Source organism: Tyto alba, unplaced genomic scaffold (assembly GCF_018691265.1).
Source record: "Tyto alba isolate M040663 unplaced genomic scaffold, T.alba_DEE_v4.0 Super-Scaffold_2, whole genome shotgun sequence".
In the NCBI taxonomy this organism is placed as follows: domain Eukaryota; kingdom Metazoa; phylum Chordata; class Aves; order Strigiformes; family Tytonidae; genus Tyto; species Tyto alba.
The window spans coordinates 31,954,900-31,976,353 of NW_024881282.1; the positions used below are offsets into that span (position 1 = coordinate 31,954,900).

The 21,454-nt window shown below is 53.0% G+C and overlaps 1 protein-coding gene across 3 annotated transcripts; it reads left to right on the forward strand.

Annotated features, from left to right (window-relative positions):
* Nucleotides 1–16: 16 nt before the first annotated feature.
* On the forward strand, nt 17–21,162 carry TOM1 (target of myb1 membrane trafficking protein). 3 transcript variants are annotated; one of them, XM_042792074.1, is made up of 16 exons: nt 17–160; nt 7,728–7,812; nt 9,477–9,555; nt 9,701–9,850; nt 9,963–10,097; nt 10,353–10,499; nt 11,542–11,658; nt 11,943–12,076; nt 12,734–12,767; nt 13,348–13,456; nt 14,315–14,435; nt 16,887–16,962; nt 17,407–17,469; nt 19,173–19,232; nt 19,580–19,616; nt 19,719–21,162. In XM_042792074.1, exons 1-16 carry the CDS (start codon nt 109–111, stop codon nt 19,865–19,867), a joined length of 1,548 nt encoding a protein of 515 aa, XP_042648008.1. In that variant the 5' UTR covers nt 17–108; the 3' UTR covers nt 19,868–21,162. The 3 variants fall into 3 exon arrangements, with proteins under 3 accessions (XP_042648008.1, XP_042648009.1, XP_042648010.1); XM_042792076.1 differs by lacking the exon at nt 17–160 and adding an exon at nt 684–703; XM_042792075.1 differs by lacking the exon at nt 17,407–17,469 and having other exon boundaries at nt 20–160.
* Nucleotides 21,163–21,454: the final 292 nt, after the last annotated feature.

Sequence of the window (21,454 nt, forward strand, 5' to 3'; positions counted from 1 at the left end):
CTGGCGTCACAGCGGAGCCCGGGCGGGGGCCCGCCCCGGCCTGGCGCGCGGGTCACGTGAGCGGCGGCGGCGGCGGCGGCGTCGTCAGCTGATCGCGGCGCGGCGGCGATGGACTTTCTCCTGGGGAACCCCTTCAGCTCCCCCGTGGGGCAGCGCATCGGTGAGCCCCGCGGCCGCGCGACCCCGCGCCCCTGCCCGCCCGCTCTTCCTACCCCGAGTCCCCGGTGGGCGCTCGCCCGCCCGCCGGACCCCTTTCCTCCGGGAAGCGGCGGCCCCCGCCCCCACGGCGGGACGGAGAGGGCGGCGGCCAATGAGGGGAGAGCCCTGCCCTGACTGACGGGCGCTGCCGATCAATAGCAGGCGCGCAGCCCGAGGCGTCTCCGCCGGCGGCCCCGCCAGCCAATCCGGGCGCGAGGGGGTCTTGAGGTGGCGAGGCGAAGTTTCCTCACTTAAAGGGCCCGCAGGCCGGCGGTCCGCACCACGCCCCCTCCCCCTTCCCCCACCCCGGCAGAGCCGCGGGCCGTGATTGGCTCGGGGCCATTCCCGCCCGCACCGCGCCGGGGGCTTCGCGGAAGGGGCGGGACCCGCCGGGGGGCGGGGGGGGGGGGCGCCGGGGAGGGGGGGGGACTTTGCTGATTGGCTGGGCTCCAGCTGCGGCGGCCTATCGCGTTGCGGGCGGGAAGGAGCGGGCGCAGCCCCTGAGGTGAGGGGGCGCGCGGGGGCCGCCATCGCCGGGGCTGGGGGTGGCCGGGGGGACCCGGGCTTCGGGCGGGCCCGGCCCCGCCCCGCGGCGGCACGGCTCACCTAGCCAGATCGGGGGTTTCCCCCCCGCCTGAAGGACGAGCGCTCTTGTCACCCTAAGGGGTGGCTGCCCGGCGCTGAACTTCCCGGCACAGAGGTTTGGGACAAGCAGGGCCATGGCCTGGCTCTGTGGAGAGCACCTCCCTTGCGCCACCGGCCTCCTCGCAGGGCCGAGTACCAGCTCCAGCAATTAAATCAACAGCGGGAGTGTGGCATCCGCTCTGTGGCCTTGCAGGCCAGCGGACACGCAGCCTCTCTTAGTCCCCATGCTCAGGTCAGCGAGATGAACAGAGGAGAAGGACATAGTCTGAGGAAGTGGAGCAAAGAGATGCTACAGTTAGAAAGAACAAGACCGCCAACAGCTACACTGGTATCAAAACAGAGATGCGGTTCTTGAAATACTTAGAATAAAGATTCTTTTCTTCCCATGTTGTATTGTCTAAGTGCCTTCAAGTTGTGCTTGAAGGTTGATGTTCCTCATTTAAATTCTCCAGCTCAAGCGATGGCCATTTGTAAGTTTATGCGCTTGCTCGGTCTTGCTTTTTGTCAGTCATGCAGACCCTTGTGCTTTGTGAACATCTGGTCCCTGATTCGGTAGTTTTTGGTGCGTTTGCATGGGTGAATAGGCTGCTGTGGCTGGGGTGGGAAGGGAGCAAGGAGCTGCTTTAGGTAATGCTTTTGCGAGTGACACTTATTTTAGAGGCTACCCAAAGCACTGTCCGAATGGTGTAGCTCGGGGGTACTGAGATGTGCCACTCTACGGGGCTGGGCAAGATAAGTGAGATGCATTGCAGCAAAGTGCGGAAAGGATCACCAGGGAAGGGGTTTTTTAACAAAAACCTCCAGATGATCTTTGATGTTTCCCCAGATAAATGTCATGTGTTTCATCACACTTTCCAGGAGAAGCTGTCTCCTGCCCTTTCCAGAATGAATGCTCTTTGATTCCCTTGGTGAGTGCATCAGATAGGTTTTTGTGTTTGGGTAGAGGCAATGTGAAGTTGTCCTTAGATGTCACAGATCACTTCTTGCCCTCCAGATCTTCCAGTCAGTATAGGAGCCAGATTGTAAGTGGATTCCCTCTGGGCTTTGCTTTGATTAAAGAAGGGATTTTCAAGCAACGAATCAACAGCAAAGAAGAGGGAAAATGTATTTTGAGAGTGTTGTCAAACTGGAGTTCAGAGTCTTTAGTACCAGAGGTGTGACAGTAGAGAGATCTTAATGACTGAGGTTGATTTGGGTGATGGGAAACCAAAGGGCTGAACGAATTGCAATATATGAGAAATCAACTCAGTGTGGTGGACTTGAAAGACCTGGTGGCTGAAAATATGAACGTTTTCTCCTTTTGAACATTGCCTATCGACATCCCAAGGACATGGATAAATGCTATCTTCCCTGCTTAATTTGAGACGCGAACATGACTTACCCAAACTTGTTTGGTAGGTCTGTGGCAGCTGCATGTTGAACCCTTGAGCCTGATCACCAAACCTGCATAGTGCTGCTGCTTTGGGCTGCCTGCAGAAAGCTAATACTGCGTCCTTGTAAATTACTTGGGCAAAGTCATGTATGCCTGATGCAGGTTATAAAGTCTAAAATAGCTTTAGATGAAGGCTAAAGAATAAAAAAAAAAAAAAATCCTCTGTGGCACACTGCAGCGACGTTCTCAAATTCCTTCATGAATGTTAATCTAGTAAGTCCCATTTATTTTGCTGACAAGGAAACCGATGCTCAGATAATCTCAGTGATCTGTCACAGAATGAGTCAATTGCGGAGGAGTAGGTTTTCTAGCTTCTTACTCCCAGTCCTGAGATTTAGTCACAAAAGTTGCCTCTGTCCCAGTTTTGGACCATGATGTCTCTTCCCAGGTAACATGAATACAGACTTGTTTGGTTGGGTTATTTTGGTATTTGTTTTTGCTCTGTTAGGTATTTTTGTTAAACACAGTAATTCTGACCAGTGGGAAAACTTCCAAAGAATGCTGAAGCATCGTAGTTTGGATTCCCCCCCTCAAAAGGGAAATCCACTCTGCCTCCATCTAGGAGCTAAGAGAAACTTAAAAATGGAAAATCTAATTTCAAGGAGGTGCTTTGAGTGAGAGAATGGAGAGGAAACCACCAATGCTCTCCTGACCCTGGAAGTCTGGAATAACTAGTAATTATAGCAATACTGAAAGGCATAGAGACAGATTATTTCAGTGAGCGAGGGCAGGCACGGGAGAGAAGTAACGGTGTAGCATGAGATTAAGAGGGTTTTTATGGTTGGGGTTGGTTTAAACCTGAGAACCAGGAAAAGTTGAGACTGTAAAGAGGGAGCAGGTGAGAGAGGCTCATGGGTGAGGAAGAGCGGCAGATACAACAAGCCAGAAAAATCCCCGCAGCCGTTTGGATCCCAGCTTGCAGGTGTCCCTGCACCCCTCCATGAGTTGGGAGCTGGTGGGCAGCAGTTACCCGCTGCTGTCAGCAACACTCTCCTGTCAGAGCCAGATGGGTCCCTGCAAGGTAGTGCTTCTCCAGACAGCGCTGTCCTGTCTTCTGGCCCACTCTGGAGGCAAAGGGGCAGCGGCAGCAGTTGGAAGAGTCCTTTGATCCCTAAGAGTTTGAGCTGATTCATAGGAAAGGAGCAGGAGGAGTTGAGGGACCCAAATACCCACAGCACGGTGTCAGTGCAAGTCTGTGTCCATCACCATCCTTGAATTAGGTTTGGAGCCGCATCTCTGTTCTCTAGAAAGCGCGTTGTCCCCTCCATGGTTGGAGGAGCAACACAGCTAAACGCTGGAGACCTGGCTGAGCTGGTGCTGAAGTTTCCTCAGGGGAAGCGAAAGCATGAGGCTTAGCAGGGAGACTTTGTGCGAGATGCTGATTTGGGCCAGAGGGGTTTATGAATTGAAGAGAGATGGGGACAAGGGACTGTTGCATTGCTTTCTGCTGTACCTGTGCTGTGCTTTCTGCTGAGCCTATGCTGTCTTGTGCAACAAAATGCTGGTGCCCTCCAACACCTGTTGAAATGGGTGAGAAGGTGCTCGATGCTTTGCTGCGGAACTTAAAACCAGTGAGTCTGAGCACTGTAGGGAACGCAGCGTGAGAGCTTGACTTGGAGGAGGGGCACACACTCTCTGACGAACTACGGCAGAGCACGTCGCGGGCGGAGGGTTTCTGAACAGCACCTGGCTGGTTACGGGTGCTTCAGATCGGTGATGGGGAGGGAGGAAAGGGGACAGGAGCCTGCACAGTGTCTTCTGTCCCCAGCTCCTGTAGTTCCCCGCGCTACTGACTGCACTGTCGGTGCGCTGCTGCAGGGACAGCTGGGTGGGATCGCCAGCCCCACAGCGGGCTCTCCCCTGCCACGAGGGCAGAGACCATAAATTTGAAAAGAAGCAAAGCTGTGGAATTTACTCAGTAGCACAAAGCTATGTACAGCTCCGCCGTGTCAGTTATGCCAAGCTCAGAGTTCGTTCTTAGCTGACAATTCCAGATAACGTTTATAACCTAGCTGCAGTCAGGCAGGAAAAGAGTCAATGCTCCGGTTCATCCCACACCACAGTCCTCAGCGGTTCTGGGTCTACCCCAGCAATTTGTGAGGCAGCAGGGCTGGAATCACACAAACCCCAACGCTGTCACACCCGGGAGCCGGACTGGCTGCCAAAACAACGTGGCTTTGAAGTGGCCCCGCGAAGGGGCCCCCGGTACATTCAACAGCCAGTTGGTTTCGGGCTTGGAGGCAGCCAGCATTCATCCGCTCGCCGATAACCTCCGCCGAGGTGAATTCTCCGTGGCGGCTCAGGCTCGGCTGGTTAGCACGCAGAAGTTGATGCTGCCTGATGAGCCCCCTCCAGGCAGAGCGCTGGGCAGGCAGCTGTGCCCTGCCTCCCGCGCACGCTGTTTTTAGGGACTTGTTGCTGTCCCCAGCCATCCCGGGCTCAGATTTCGTGAGGGGCGGACAGCTCATGTGCTAATTACGGCTCATGAAATGGGGCCAGCCACCCTGATCCTTCATGTGACTAATGAATAGACTTTGTTTCCTACCCTTCTGCAGGCTTTAATAAAAGGGTAAAGTTCAGGATTTTAGAGAAAACTCCAGCAGACCTGTCAGGGTTTGGACAGTCCCTTAGTACTTGGAAGCAAGCAAGAAGGATTAAAACAGCATTAGCTCCAGCTCTCCCAAGGCCAGCTAGGCCAGGCCTTAATCTGTACTGGGTAAATTCAAGTGCTTTGTCCTTGGAAATGCCTCGTGGTCACGTTCCTGTTTTCCATGTGCCCTAATAATGCTCTTCCAGCTTTGTATTTTTTGAGCCCGTGTTGCATTTGTGGCAGGCTCGCTGCTCTCCTGCAGCTCTTCGTTGACCAGCGTGTGAACAAGGGTGACAGTAGCAGAGTGACCACAGCGTTGTGGGGGGACAGCAGGGCAGGATGTGTCACTTCTGAGGAATCCCCATTTTCCCTTAAGTGGCCAGCCAGGTGAAGGAGCACGCACAGTTTGTTTGCATTCCTGTCTGAAAAGCAAACCTGCCGCCTGACCTTGACAGGACGGGTGTGTTTGGAGGAAAAGGAGTGCTGGTTGGGAGCAGGTTACAGGGTGCCACCAAACATAGGAGAGCGAGGGAAGTTGCAGACTCAGTTCATGGTTGTGTACAGTGAAAATGAGGGTGAGGAGTGTTGGGGAGACTTGAACAGCAAGGACTTGATGGTTAAAGACAGTTTTTGTTTCATTCTTGGGTTCTTCTGTAGCTCAGAGCTTCCCAGCAGGCTCAGCCCTGTTCCTGAGTTGTGGGTTTTTTCCTTCCATCTGCAATTTTTTTCCTCAGGGACGAGAAGAGTGGTTGTGGACTTCCTCTCAGTCTAGCAACCCCTGTGTGATTGATTTGTGTGCTTCATTGCCAGAGGCATCAAACAGCACAGAGAAACTTCTGGCTAGGCTGGGGTTCAAACCAAGCTGTGTCATGAGCAGAGGATGCCGGAGGAGGGTGCAAGTGATGGGGTGCTTTGTGACCGCGTGTGCCAAATCCATTGGACCAACCTGAGCTGGCATCTGCCTGCCAGCAAGGCTGGCCCTGTGCTGTATCCAGAGCAGGAGGGAACCTGGAGCTCTGCTACTGTACCAAGTCCTGATCCCAAAGGAGCCCTGACAGAACACATTTTCTCCCCATGTACTACCACAGCTTCACCCATTCATTGGTGTATGCCCTGGTGCACCAGACATGCTCCCCTGTAGCCTTCTGCCCTGGATATATTCTCTACCACATCACCCAATGCCGTGCTACCTCCCGTGCCTCGCTGAGGAAGCTTAGATCTGCAAGAGACCAGGATTCCTATATAAAATTAATACTCAAAGTGACAAAAGTTCACGAGAATCAAGGGGCCTTGAGGATATTACAGCAGTAGCCAGACCTTCAGAAAGGTGGAGGAGCATCAAAGATGTTCTGCCACTCTCCTTCCCTTGTTTGCCCTCTCTCATCTGGCTGTGGCCACAGTGTAATCAGCGTACTCACAGTGCAATCAGTGCATTCGGCAGCCAGCAGAAAAGGGGGTGGCTGGAGTGCAGTAAGATACAGATCGGCAGCTTCACGCTGTGGTGTGTAACCTGTGGGAGGGACACGTGTGTAAGAGGTCCTGCACAGTGCTGTGAGTAGCTCCCTGCCTGACTCTCAAAACCAGGACATCCCGAAACGTGATGGATGTGCTTACCCTGTCAAGGGTTAAAAAATCTTCTTTTTTTATGCTTTACGGCTTTATCTCATTACTTCGTGAGTGGGCATTTCATTTCATTCCCACAGAGGGATTGTTAGCTGCTGGGTCAAAAGCAGAAAAAGGCAGCTCTGCAGAGGGAGGGCCTCTCCAAAGGGGTAGAGGACCCTCAGCAGCAAGGGCCAGCTCCAGATTTTGCAGGGGCAGCAGTTTTGAAAATGCAGGCGCTTCCCTAGGTACCTTGTTGGGTCTAAGCTCTGGTAGGTGCTAAACCGGTCTGGTTAGTTTTAATTCCCTTACCCCGGCGCTAAATCAGGCGATTTATAGGATGGGAGAGCGGGGAAGGACGGTTCTTGTCCTCTGCTTGCCATCTGCTGCGTCTCTGTGTTCCCTCGTGGTCTGGAGCACCCGGCTGCCGGCGGCTCTTTTTCCCCCAGCCGCTGGTGGTGTCCCCGAGGGCATCACCCAGTCCCCACGGCTAGGACAGAGACATGGCTGATTATAGGGTGGAGACGCTGGTGCTCTCTGTAATGGCTGCCCATTTCCCACATCTCTGCCTTGAATAACATCAAGGCTGACTGAGGAATTCCTAATTAAAGGGGACACAGTCAAAGCCGAAACAGTATTGCTTCGACTTCAGCCTGCAGTCCACTTCTGTCCATACTCCCCAGAGGCCAGAAGTCGAGGGGAGAGACATAAATGTTAAAGAAGAGAGAGCCCTGCTTCGGCTGTTTATATTTGCTTGTTTGTTTTTGTAGGGCCCATGTAAAAAGAAGGGGGTTGATTCTCCCATCTCCTTAATTTGGTGCCAAGAGTGGTGCGACTGACATTGGATCCGTGTCAGCGTGAGCAGGCCAAACTCTCCGTTTCTGGCCCTGCAGCAACGAAGCAAATAAGCCCTCAAGCCCTCTTTTCTCCAGCTGAAGTCGTGCTGAGCTCCCCCCCTCCCCATGCAGGACACCAGCGATCACCCAGCATGTGTTTCTGTCTTGGTGTCCCCGGGTGGCGTGGGCAGGGTGGAGCCAGCAGCGGTCCCAGCGTGGGCCAGCCGGGAGCTCCACGGTGGGGACACCTCATGAGGAGCCGCTGGTGGCCTGGACTTGGCAGCCAGACTCACCTCCTCACGTGTGGTGGTGGAAGCCCGGGAGAAGGTGGCTGGGCTCCGGCGTGTCCTGACGGCTGAACAGCAGCCCAGGGCAGTGCCAGGGCTGAGCTGAGCCTTGCCGTGTCTCGGTTTCTGTTTTCCAGAGAAAGCTACTGATGGGTCCCTGCGGAGCGAGGACTGGGCTCTCAACATGGAGATCTGCGACATCATTAACGAGACTGAAGAAGGGTAAGGGGGCTGGGGAGGGCACACATCCAGCGGCGGGTCCCAGCACACCCTGTAACACTGCATCCCTAGATTGAAGTGGTAGCAATGCACTGGTGGAGGTTATAAGTTAGGATTCCAAACAGTCCCTTACATGAGACTCTGCTGGGAAACCTAGAGACACAGCAAAGCTGTCAGAGCATCTGTTAGATGCTTCCCTGTAATCTTCATGAGCACTGGGAGCCATTTAAACAGGCCTTCAGCGTCCCCAGAGAACCCCTGATTCAAGCCAGCCTGTCTCCCATCTCCCAGAGGCACATTTGCAATTCTGGTTTGGTTTATTCCTCTTTCATACCCCTCTCTTTCCTCTGGGAGTGTAAAAATCCGCAGGCTGGTGACTGAGGAGAGAGAAAAATCTCAGGCTGCTATTGAGTCCTCTGACTGTGCAAGTCCTGCTGGGGCTCGCTTCTCGGGTATTTTCACGTATGGTCACTCAGACACGCGCAAAGTGAGTGGGGGAGCCCTCGTCTCCCTCTATCTACAGGGAGATGTTCAGAGACCTGCCAGACTTTTTAACTCTGGACTTGGGGATTTGCCAGTGAATGCAAGAGGGACTGCTCCTTCTCACAGCAGAGATGTCAAGAGCAGCATGTAAAAAAGAAGGTGCTACATGGAATAAAAAATGTAGGTTTCACTCCTGCTGTCCTACCCCACGGTGATGTTGACAGAGGATTAGCAAGCCCGGTTTTCAGCTTCACAGTTGTATGAAAACAAAGTGAAACATCTCTACTCGCAGATCTGTCACCACTTCTTTTCCATGCTCTCCCCGTGGTGCAAATACACCTGTCCCTGCCCACAGGTTTCAGTCCCAAGCCGTGGCCACTTGGTGTTCCAGTTCTGGGTGCCAGATAACACAGCTGTGCCCTCCTGGCATGGCAGACTCTCCCACTGCCCCGCTAATGCCCACCCATTGCAGCCGTGCTGCCCCACAGGCCGATACACTCCTGCCCTCCTCGTTACCTCAGTGTCTCCGCCTTTCTTCCCTGTGCTCTCCTGGAGCTTGTTGGTTCAGTTGTGCCCTCTCACAAGACCGCAGGGGGCTGAGACCACAGTGCTTCTCCCCTCTGAGAATAAATGGTTAAGGAGACCCTGCTACGCTGCTGCTCTCTTGCCCGCCTGCAATATAGGCAACATTTTGCCACTGCATCACCCCTGCTGCTTTTCAGCCCCCTTTCTCCAGGGAAGTGTTGTTAAACAGCTCTCTGAGCAACACAGGGATAGCTGCAGCTCGCTCTCTCCTTCTTCTCTCTAACTCATGCCAAGCTTTTTTTGTTATCTCCTCTTCAGTCTCTCTGCCGTGGGATTTCGCTCTAGCCCCAAGTAGTGCATTTTTAGCATTGCTTTTACTCTGCTCTCTGTTGTGTCCTGTACACCTTGAATTGTTGCAGACATCAGCACAGAGGCCTCCAATTTCGGCAGCAGCACTCATTAGCAAGACCCCGCTCCTCTTGCAGAACCACAGGCAAAAGCTGCTTTACCAGTCATTGCTTCAAGCAGCCCTGAAAACATGGTGTGGAGGGTCACCTGCTGAGTATGAGGCATCCAGAACCAGTGGCTGTTTTGCTTTGCCTCTCTGTAGGTGGGTCTCAACCTTCTGATGATCTTTCTTCATCTGATTTCTCCTGCAGACCCAAAGATGCCTTCCGAGCCATAAAGAAGAGAATTGTAGGGAATAAGAACTTCCATGAGGTTATGCTGGCTTTGACGGTGAGTGGTCAGGGCTCTTTCTCAGCTCATTGATATCCTGCTGTAAAGCTAAGTCCCTGTCTGAAAAGACACGGGTACCTAAAACCAACAAGGCAAACACAGGCAGACAGAGAAGGCTATAGCTAATGCTTCATTGTCTTTGAAGGTCCTGGAGACATGCGTCAAAAACTGTGGCCATCGCTTCCATGTCCTTGTGTCCAGCCAGGACTTTGTAGAAGGTGTCCTGGTGAGAACAATCCTGCCGAAGAATAATCCACCTGCCATAGTACATGACAAAGTGCTGACCCTCATCCAGGTGAGCCAAGAAGCGTGAGCATCTGCGCCAGTTCAGAGAGTGTTTGTCTTTAGGTGTTTGTGCAGAAGGCTACTGTAAATGATGATGGGCTGCACTCTCTCCTTCTCCTCAGTCCTGGGCAGATGCCTTCCGCAGCTCACCGGACTTGACGGGTGTCGTTGCTGTTTATGAAGACCTGAGACGGAAGGGCCTGGAGTTCCCCATGACAGATCTGGACATGCTGTCACCTATCCACACACCACAGAGGGTATGGGAGCATTGCTGAAGAGAAGGGTGTTGGGCAGCTGCCATTCTGGAGCTATGAGGGGACTTCAGGAACTCTAGCTTGCTTTTAGAGAGCTTTTGGGGAGTGAGAAGCTCCAGGACAGCCTCTTTTCTGGAAGAGCTGTTGAAGGCAGACGGGGAGTTGCCATCAACATTTCTCTCCTAATTGCACTGCTTTGTCAGCTGTGAGTATCTAACATCTCCTTCTTCCTGTCCCTTTTCTTACCTCTCTGTGTAGACTGTGTACAGCTCCAACTCCCAGTCCGGACAGAACTCGCCTGTGGTCAACTCCCCTCAGCAGATAGAGTCCATCCTCCACCCTGTCACCCTGCCCACTGGGAGGGGCACGGCCAGCGACGCACCCATCACGCCCACACCAGAGCAGGTGAGTTGGACAAGAGCCCCGTGGTGCTGCTGACTCTCCCTGCACTTGGGGGGCTGTTTCACAAACACTGCTCTGGGACTGCTCTCCTGGTCCTTCCCCAGCCTCTGTCTTCCAGGAGCCGTTCCTCCAAAGCATGGTGCCTCAGGAGCTCTCCAGAGTGCCACTGTGGTCACCGTGATGAGCCAGAATACCACAAACACAGGAGTGGTTATGTTTTCCTGAGGCAGGGCTGCTTGCAGGTAGAGGAAGGATCTCCTGGCTATAGGGAAGTGGGGAACTGAGGCACAGGGGTTTTGAGCAAGGACTTTGTAGCACAGTACAGCAAAAGATTGCTCAGTAGATGCCTCCTTATCATTTTTGTTTATCTTGCCTCACCGCTGACTTTATGTGAATCAACCCTGTCTGGCTATGTGGTTTCCAAAGGCCAGGGCTTTCTCAGTTGCTTCCCCATCCTCTTTTCTCCTTCCTCACCCCGACTTCATATGACACCATGTTCAGCATCAGTCCTCCAGCTGTCAGTAGGTTGCATCCCCTTGCAGAACAGAGGCTAGAAACTGTTCTCAAGAGGCTCATTAGCAGCTTGCGAAACCAAAGGGATAAAGCTTCAACTGCACACTTAGCCCAGACTCGCCTTTTGAATGGGAATTCATTTTTTTCCTCCTCTTACACCGCTTTGGAAATTAAACAATTTGAGTGCCTGCCACACAGGACCTGCTAGCTGGGGAGAGATTTGAATCATAACAGCAGCCCGTGCTGTCTATTAAAAATCAAGGCTAGGCCAGTGGCCAAAGATCTCAGGTGAGAGCCTGGCATCTGTTACCAGCAAATGAACTTGATGGTAAGTGATGGAGCTTCCTTCTGCTGGGAGCTCCCCAGAGCTGAACTGAGCGGTGACAAATGAGCTCCCCAGTGGCCGTGCCCTTCAGCTCTGTGAACACACACACACACACACACGCGAGCGCGGTGTGCTGCCATTCAGAGCCACCTCAGCTGTCTCCCCAGTCTTCCCAGGCAGAGCTGTCACTTCCCTTCCCTTTTGCAGATCGGGAAGCTGCGCAGTGAGCTGGAAGTGGTCAATGGGAACATGAAGGTCATGTCAGAGATGTTGACGGAGCTGGTACCATCCCAGGCCCAGCCTTCCGACCTGGAGCTGCTGCAAGTAAGGAACATTGGCGGGGTGGAGGGCTGGCACATGCAGCTTGGTTTAGCAGTGACCTGATGGACTGAGGCACGACACACGCCAGGCAAGGAGAACAATTGCCCTGGACAGTTTAGTGTGAGGCTAATCAGGGAGTGATGTGATAAGGGAGACACGGGGAAGGTGGAGTGTCAGTGGCCAAGGGAAGTTGCCTGTGGGGTCTGTCTGTCCCAGTCAGACTTCCAAATCTGTGAGTGCTCAGCCTTAGCCTGACCTTTGTGTTAACTTCCCCTCGCTGCGAACAGGAGCTGAATCGGACATGCAGAGCCATGCAGCAGCGTGTGCTGGAGCTGATTCCCCGTGTCCTCCATGAGCAACTCACTGAGGAGCTGCTCCTCATCAATGACAACCTCAACAACATGTTTCTGCGCCATGAAAGGTACCTCTTTCCTCCCTTTTTTGCCCAGGTCTTCCACAAGAGTTTACTGCCTCTTGAAGGCCTTCTATCCTTTTGATCTGCCCATGAGTATAATGCTCAAGATGTATCATCCTGTATCAGCCATCTTTGAGAACAAAGACAGTTCTTGGTTTTTGCTGATATATTCCTGTCTCTTCAAAACTGATGTGTAAGTTACTGATGGAATATAAAGATGCCCCTGTGGCATAAGCCAGAAGAAGAAGAAGGGAACTGCATGGAAAGAGCTGGTTTTCTAGCCCTGAAGCAGATGGGGACAGGGCAGACTTGCCCAGGTGGGGTCAGCACCCCTTTTTTTCCTTCATCAAACCCATCTCTTAAGCTTGGATGAAGTCTGGAGAATTTAGTCCCCGTGTCTGTATGGAGAGCTGGGTTTGAATCATTTTGGCTAGGAGTATCTCTGGAGGATCACAAGAAGCTTCCTCACACCACATCTCAGGAGACATCAACTCTAGGCCTTGTGGTATCTTCAGTCTTGAGGGGCAATTGGGCCCTGAGCCTTCGTTTGCCTTTCCTAGTACATAGGAGAGGGCAGACTGTGCCAGACCTTATAAGAAATCTCTTGAGCTGTGGGTGTATAAGCATACGCTACTGAAATGCATCCTGTCATCTTTCTTGCAGGTTCGAGCGTCTTCGGACAGGACAGCCCGTTAAGGTAACCCAGAGCAACTGCCCCTCCGTGCAGCTCGGCTTGCATCCTGCAGGTCCAGCAGCATCCTGCTGAACTGGAGAGAGGTTCAGTCTGCCCCACTTACAAGCTTTAGGCTTTGCTCTCCGGCCCAGCTGCACCAGGCCACGCTGGTGTGCAGGACACCCCAGTTCCCACTGCTAGCCTCTCCCTCCCTGCCACGGGGAGCCTTCCTCTCACCCAAAGAGCAAGAGCAGACCAGCAGCAGTTACAGTTTTCTAGTATTGAACTCTGAGAGGACCAGTTCCCATTTGAGCATCCCTTTGTCCTATGAGCACTGCCCCGTCCTCTAAACCAGCACTTACCCTACTTACTGACATCCAGCAGAGCTGGGAAGCTGGCTACCAAGGCGTATTCTGCCCTGGGACTTCCCAGCCAGTTCTCTGATCACTGTCCCCCTCCTCACAAGGAGAGGCTTTACAACTGGTATTTTTCGATGGGTGCAGAAGGGCTTTCTTCCAGTGTTAATGAGCTAGGACTGAAGCATCAGAAGGCTTCAGAAACCCTCAACCATCTTCCTTTTTTTTTTTTTTTTTTTTCACCAAAGGCACCAAATGAGGCAGAGAACAGCTTGATTGACCTGGGACCCAGTACTCCTTCTGCAGTGAGACAGCCTGAAGTCACCAGCAACCTCTCCTCTCAGCTGGCTGGAATGAGTATGTTGCCATACAGTCTTCCCCTCAGTCCTTCTCCTGTGCTGTTCTGGGAATTCTTTCATGCCATTGAATCACCTCCCAGAATTATTTAGTCACATTCATAAAGTAACCTAGACAAATAGGGTGTATTGTCAGCTAATAAACTCATGAGAAAACTTGTATATGCCTCAAGGCACACAGGCGTATGTCTCCGCATCCACACCTCACGTTGTGCAGGAGGTGGACATGATTTAAGAAGGACCTCAGCATTACACTGTGGCTGAGGACTGGGCCTTCCAGCAGGGTAGGGGAGAAAGCTGCTCCCTCTGCAGTGCCTAGGAGCAGTGCAGTTGCCTGCCTGAAGCTCTCACTAGCTGTAAGCACATTCAGTACAGCTTGGATGCGGCTACAGAAAATTGGCAAGACTGTTTATACAGACAAGCCAGTTGAGGTATTTTTCAAGTCAGGGTTTTTCAGATGATGCCTGAGTAATGAAAATCCACTTATCTGTCTCAGAGGTGCTTGCCCAGGAGCACAGGTTATCCTCTTCCACAGGTTATGGAGCAATTCCCTCTGAGTTGTCTTAAATGGTCAGGAACATCTAGCCTTCAGCATCAGTGCAGTAAATTGCTGCTGCTGCTGCTGCCTGAGACTGAGCTAAAAATATCTGCTGAGCAGGCGAAGAAACTGCTTCTGTCGCTTCACCCACGACACTGCACACATGCATAGACTGTGCTGCAGCTGAGAGGCAGGACAGAGGAGTGGGCCTAGAGCAGTTTATCCTGGTCTGATGCTAACCTTCCACCTAACACCCTTCAAGCCCGCGGCCCTCCATTTACTGCTCTGTGCTGCCTGCTCACCCTGCTCTTTCTCCCACAGACCTTGGCTCAAGCAGCGTAAGCGCGGGGCTGCACTCCCTTGACACCTCTGGAAAGCTGGAAGAAGAGTTTGACATGTTTGCCCTGACCCGTGGCAGCTCGCTGGCTGAGCAGCGCAGAGAGTGAGTGTAGCAGCCCGCTCTGTCCTCTCCTGCCTTCTTGCCAAGGGGGGCGGGGGGGCTCAGGGCAACTGGGGCTGCGACCCCAACCAGCAGCAGTTCCTGGGAGACAGGCAGGATGCGACAGAAATGCGCTCTTCTGCCAGACACACAGTGTTTGTAGGATGACCTCTGTGTTCCCCATCATTCTTCCTGCTGCCATCATCTCCTCTTCACGGTGTCCTCCTGGGCGTGGGAAGAAGGAAGCGGCCTCTACTCTGTCAGTGGGGTGAGGTGCCACGTGTGCTGGGGAGGCTTAGCGTTTGGAGATGAAGGTGTGGAGTGGGACTGGCTGAGTTTTCTTGTCTGTCTCTGAACCCCCGTGCCCTGACTGGGGTGATGTTGAATTTGGGAACTGATGAATATCGATGCAGCCTCGTGGCCGAGTATTGAACTGGAGCGCAGGAGGTATGCAGGTCAGTTGTGGTTTGCAAGGCAGGGCACTGCTCAGTGCCTCAGCTTCCCTCTCAGTAAGTGGGACTGATGTTTCTTCCTCCATAGTGTGTTTGAGACCTCCTGGCGTAGAGTGCTAACTGTTGGGTCTCCATAGTACTGGCTGAAATGAAGAGGTCTCTTCCCTACTGCAAAGAATGGATTCCTGAATCCTTGTTCTGGGAGGAGTGGACAAGAGCTGTGCTCACTGGATCCCTTTGGCTTGAGAGACTGGGGCTGATCTCCTGCTGTTTTGCCTGTCAGTCATCCACTGCTTTCCACCACTTACCGAGCAGCAGAGCCCACCAGCACATGGCTGCCTTCAGCCCTCAAAGACCTGTGCTCCTGACCTCCCTCCACTGCAATGCCTTCTTCTTCAGCCAGGCAGTAGCAAGTTAAGGTCTCTTAAGGATGTCTCCTTTCATTCCTCTGCTTCAGACTGCTTCTGGTAAAAGCGGCGGGGAAACCCATGGCCTATACACAACTTCATGTGTTTTGCCCACGGGTTTCCCTACCACTTTTACCGTGCTGCCTTAGGACGGAGGCGGGCCAGGATAAAAACAGCTGAGCCAACAGCACGACAGTCCAGGGCTGAAATCCGAGCCACTGGTATGCGCTCGGTGCTGGAGGCTGGGAGAGATCTGGGCAGGGATGGAATCGTATCCTCTCCACTGTGGCGCAATCCTTAACAGACCGGGGCTTGTGATCTCTGCACAAGTAACAAGACATCTTCTATTTATTCCTCACTGCCCTCCACCTGCCTGCACTTGTACTGCTGCCAGGTAGCCTCTACTCTCGCTGGCTCAGGCTTCACATTTCACTCACCAGCCTCTGCTCTCAGTGTCTCCCTCCGTCTGAACAGACCCATTGCCCTCCTGCTCCCGGAGAGGACGTGCTGGCAGGAGACACAGGCAGGGCCACTGGGGTTTGTTCCTGACCCCTCCGTGCTTCATGTGTGTCTCGGCGAAGCAGTGCTTGAAACACCTCAAGCCTTTCCTGCCATTCTTCCTCATCAGTGGCATGATAGCAGCATTGTACTTCATCCTTGATGCCATTGTCCACAGCGGCCCCTTCACTGATGAGCACTTCTTCGAGAAGTTTGAGCGCCGGTGGCCCAAGCCCCTGGCCCCCAACAAAAACAGCTCCACTTGATGGTCTGCTGGATCTGCGAAAAGGGGCTTGGGAGCAGCTGGAGAGGAGGCTGGCAGAGAGTTTCTGGGAGAGGCTTCGTTCTCCCAGCATGGACGGACTGTTCTCCCCACCCTGCATGGATCAAATGGTGATGTGTGGTATTAGCATGTGTGGTAGCAGCCTAGAGGGGACTCAGAAATGGGATGAGGGAGATTATGGGGGAGATGCATCCGTGTGTGGAAAGAAGTTGCTGTAATGGTGCATTTGGAGACCCTGAAGCAACATTAGGCTCCTCTGATCATCCAGTCTCAACTGCTATGTAGCACAGACCAGTGAGTCTCTGCCACCATCAGTTCTTGAGTAGTATCAGTTAAAGAGATGTTTCTGAGCTGTGTTTCTGATTGTAAAGGTAGGTGAATATGTAGGGGCTTGTTGCTCAAATCCTTCATAAAGTAGCTGTAATCTTCTGATCGGTCTGTGTTAGTGATAACTCTCCTGCAGTCAATCCCAGAGAAGATGAGTGTCATGGTTGATGTGCCTAGGTCTGTAAGTCTCTGATTTAGTCTGTTGGATGGTTGTTTTCCTATGATGCCTTGTCATCCTCCTGTCATGTGCCAGGCCTGTTCTGTGATATCCCATAGTGGTGTTGTAGTGAGTAAACTAGCCTGGTTTGTGGTGGGCTACACCTATAGTAGGGGTTTTGCACACCTTTCTAGAAGCTCTTGGGAGCAGAATGAAGAGAGATGAAAAGTTGTGTAGTCAGAATCACTGAATATATATTTAGGAGTTTGTGCTTTTCACTCTCGGGCATCTCATCAGCCTGTGTGTTATCTAACTTCGTGCTTCTTTCAGGGTAAAGTACGAAGATCCTCAAGCCTCCAAAGGACTTGCTGGTGCCCTGGATGCCCGGCAGCAGAACACAGGAACGGTAAGTGGCCACAGAGCTTTTAGTACCTCACCAGGAATTAGAGTATCCTCCTTGCTCACCTAGGCAATAAATGTGCTGTCTGTTTGGAAAAAATCAAGTGTTTAACATGACTGATGATAAGTCTGATGAGTCTCCACCAACCTGCATTTCCTACCTGGGCTATATACCTCATTCTTTAAACCCCAGAGGTGGGGAACTATGGAAAGTCTGGGGTTGACTCAGTCAGTAACAGGATGGCTTCCTTATATCTGCAGGGAAATTTCCACCTGGAAATGTATGTTTTATTCCCCTTCAGCAGGTTTCCAAGTCCCGTCTCCTTCTCTCTGCGATCAGAGGAGTAGGCTACCAGTACCAGTGTGTTCTTTCCCCACCCTAAACCCACTGCCTCCCCTCTCCCTCGCCCTCCACGATACCAGCTTTCAGTGTGGACTCTCTCTTGACCAGGGGGAGTCTGGTGCCTCCAGTGATGGAGCCCAACTGACTAAGTGGATGATGCGGCAGGGAATGGTGAGATGATGGAGCGCCAGCAGGGAGGGAGGAGGCTGGGGCTGCTGAACGAGCAGTGGCGCTGGCACAGCACGTGAGGATGCACAGCAGACATCAGTGGAGGCTGCAAACCGAAATGGAGCGACCCTGGTCTGGGCCGGTAGTGGAGACCAGGGTTGGGAAGGAAGCAGGCAGTGTCAGTCCTTCCTTAAGTAAACACGTCTGTAGGAAGAAATCCCAGGAGACCTGAGGGCCAAGAGAGCGTGTGCCACACTTTGAGCTAGAGGATGGCCTGTTTTGGGGTGGGTGTCTGAGGCAGAGGCACTAGCCAGTGGCATCGTGAGGAAGGCCACCGCCATTCATTCGCCTGCGTCCTCTCCTGTTCAGCACGAGCTGCCCCATTTGGAGGAAAACACATTCTGGCTTCTACCCTGTTCCAGGCCTCCTCCTCTAGCTAAAGTGTTCGAGACTGCAGGCTGTTGAATTTGGTCTTTTGGCAGCAGGAATTCCTGCAATTACGTCCCCTCTGGAACGTTGAGGCTTTGACACACTCCCAGGTCTGAAGTTTGTTAGCCTGTCTTCCTGAAGTGGGCACGGCCCTGACTGATGTCTGCTCTAGGAAGTTTCCCCACATGCTGTCCAGTTGGCTTGAATGCATTTCTACCCCAAAGAGTTCCTCTCTGGGTAGACAAAGCCAATTCGCTTTGAAACTCGCCCGATCTCACACATCTTCTTCTGGATCCCCACTCACCCATCTGCCAGCTGTGGTAACTATCTGAACTTGCTCCTTGGTTTGGGGAAATCTGCCTGTCCTTGGTAAAAAGGGGGTTGCTCTTTTTCTTGGTCTTGCTGTTTTCTTGAGTACGAGGGAGCTGTACGTATTAGGAGACTAATAAACAAGTTCCCACAAATACTCTCTTACGCTTCTGCTTGTGGAGCCTCTAGCAAGGGCTGCTCCTTGCTCAGCTTTGGTTGGGAGCTGGTGACTGGAGAAAAGGATCTGGGGTTTTGAATCAGACTTGGTTTCCTTCCAGGTTATCCCTCTCTGCTAGGAAAGTGTCTCTTTGCTGCTTAAATTGGCTAGGGACGTGAAGGCTTCTGAGCCAGACTCATCCCTACTGGAAGTAAAATTTATTTTAATTGTAGAGGACTTTCTTTTCAATGGGTCTGTTTCTGTAGTTTGGTGAGATGTCAAATCCTGCCGTGCTCCATGATCCTACCAGGTAATCACTTCTTAACAGGTGTCTTTCCTCCTTAACGTGGTGCCAAACCTGGCACATCTGATATCTTCAGCATTGCAGTCTTTGACATCAGACGGTCACTGGTTTGTAGAAAGGAGGAGGTGTGGAGAAAAGCACATCTCTTGTTCTCTGGCTGCCTAATACAAGCAGCCAATTTCCACCCTAGCGAGTCTTTACCAGAATGGAAAGCCTGATCCAGTCCTAGTAGCTCAAAGCCAACCACCAAACCCCAGATGCTTTTAACGGCACTTATTCTAGAACCTATGCGTGCCTGGGTGTGGATGGGGCAGAGGAAGCAGGTGAGTGGTGGCAGTGGTAGCTGGGAGAGCTTTGCAGCGGCACTGGCTGGATTTGGAAGGGCCTGAGCTGATTGAATGGTGGGGTCAGAGGGTTAGCTTTTGGGTTGGGCTTTCCTTTTGCAGAGTGGGTTCCCTGGAACATCCTCTTTTCTTGGCCTCATCCCTCTCTTTCCTTCCGTCCCAGGTGCCGGTTCCCCAAGCCAATTTCATGGAAGACATAGAAAAGTGGCTCTCCACTGACGTGGTAAGTGAGGGGCTGCCCTTCTGGAGCCCACAGCCTTGCCAGAGTTGCCTGCAGGGCTGGATTTTAGGCAGCGTACAACAGTGCTGGCGCTGCCGAATGCGTGGCACAGGCTGCTCAGAGGGAGCAGGGGAGGAAAAGCCAAGGACGTGGGGTGTGGGACACCACACCAGTATAATTAGCCTTCTGGGAGGCGTAGCTAATGAACTGAGGCTCAAGGCCACTCTAACATGTCTGAACCGCAGAGGTGGGGGGAGCACTGTCCTGTCTCTCTCTGTGCAAAGAATCACATCTGCGGGGGTGACTTTGTCCACCTTGCTTCTGACCATGCCCTTCTCCTCCTTCCCCAGGGAGAGTCAGAGGACGCAAAAGGTGTCACCAGTGAAGGTAAGGCTTGCCAGCCAGCCCTTTTCTCCAGCTGTTCCTGGCAGCAGCACCTCGTCTCTTCCACAAACCTCCCTCCTTGTTAACTCTCTTCTCCTGTCCCAGAGTTTGACAAGTTTCTGGAAGAGCGAGCAAAAGTTGCGGACCGGCTCCCCACTTTGTCCAGCCCCTCAGCAGGGACATCTGCCTCCCCTCCTGCTGCCAGCCATCATCGGAAGCAAGCGAAGGAAGATGATGCTATGTTTGCCTTGTGAATGCTATGGACTGGTGTGCTGTGGAGCAAGAGGCTGTGTGTGCTGTTTTGCTTGCCTCCGACCAGGGGCCAGCAGAGGAAGGACTCTGTCCCCTTCCTCCACTCTCTTCCTGTTTTCCCTTTGAGTTGTTTTTATTTTTAAGCTGCTTTCAGAGTTCAGATAATCTTTGTTGTGTTTAGGGATGTCGCACAATAGACTTGTGAAGGGGGTTTTACAAAGCTGCTAGAGAATGTGGGAGTTCAGTGGGTTTGGTTTTGGTTTTTTTTTTTATTTTTTGGTACAGCGTGGGCAAAGCGGAAGAAACTCCGCTCCAGTGAGGTAGTTAGAGATCTTGCCCAAGAAACAGGAGAGGCTGCAGCCTGCTGCTGAAACCATTCCTGCCTGCCTCTTTCCTCGCCCCATCACTAGGACGGATCCCCAGCCCTCTGCCTGCCACTGTTAGACTGGAAAGCGTGAGGATGCGAAGCACTACAGGTGGCAGGGGAGGAACACTAATGGTAGAGGGGTCCTCTTGCTCTAGTCTCTCTTGCACAAGTGCTTGTGGTGTGCAACACCCTCCCACTCACAACCCCTTCTCTTCCTCTTCCTTTCCTCCCCGCTCCCCATCAGTTTATCCAGAACCCTACCCACAGCCCAAATGTTTCTGTTGCATGACAGCCTGTTACCAAAGCCCCGCGCTGCACGCAGGGCCTGAGCTGCAAGCGGTACCCCAGGCTGAAGGGGCTGTCTGCTGCGGGGTGGGATGTGCCTTCAGCAAACTCTTTGCAGTTAGTTTAATCCTCCCGTTATTCTACTTTTCTCTCCTCTTTCCTCGATGCGATCCCACCTCCCTCTCTCACTTCCACTGATGCCTTCCAGCACATCGTGCCACAGCGTGGGGGGGTCTCTCCGAGCCTCTGATCAGGCCACCACTACAGACCCTCAGGGTAGCTGTGTGTGCTGGGGCCGAAGAGCTGTGGTCCTTAAAGCAGGAGGCCCCGACATCGACACTGTTCTCCCAGTGCGAACATGCCGATGCTGGGGTAGCTTGTTCAGCTGGTGGGCACAGAGGTGAAGCGAGACATCAGTCATCTCACGCCAGCAAAGCAGCCCTGCAGGCGGGCGGGAGCTCCTTTGCACATGGGGAGAAAAACCCTTCCGAGCAAACCACACACGCTGCCCAGCTGTAAAAGGTAGCCAGCAGGGAGGAGGGTGCCAAGCGCGGGGCTCCCGCCCGTGGGGTTTCTTGTTGCGCGTGGGAGAGTTGCCTTTTTTTATTGCACATTAAAGGAGCAAAGTCTGGAGCCTCCCTTGAAGATCCGTGCGCGCTGTCAGTGCTGGCGTGGGGAGGGGAGGACCCTGTGGGGGAGAAGAGGGGTGCAGCCACACTTGCTCCCCATGGAAAAGCAAGGGCACTGTGGTGCTGAGATGAGGCATGGCGTGAACGGAGGCTGAGGGTGCAGCGAGCCAAGGCAGGTGCTCGCCGTTTTTTAGCACAGTCTCCTGGGGAGGTGACTGCAGCCCATCTCAAAATAGCAAAAGGGCGAGCTACCTCCTCTCCTTTCCCTCTCTGCCTTGTGACCAGATCCGAATACCCACCTCACCGCC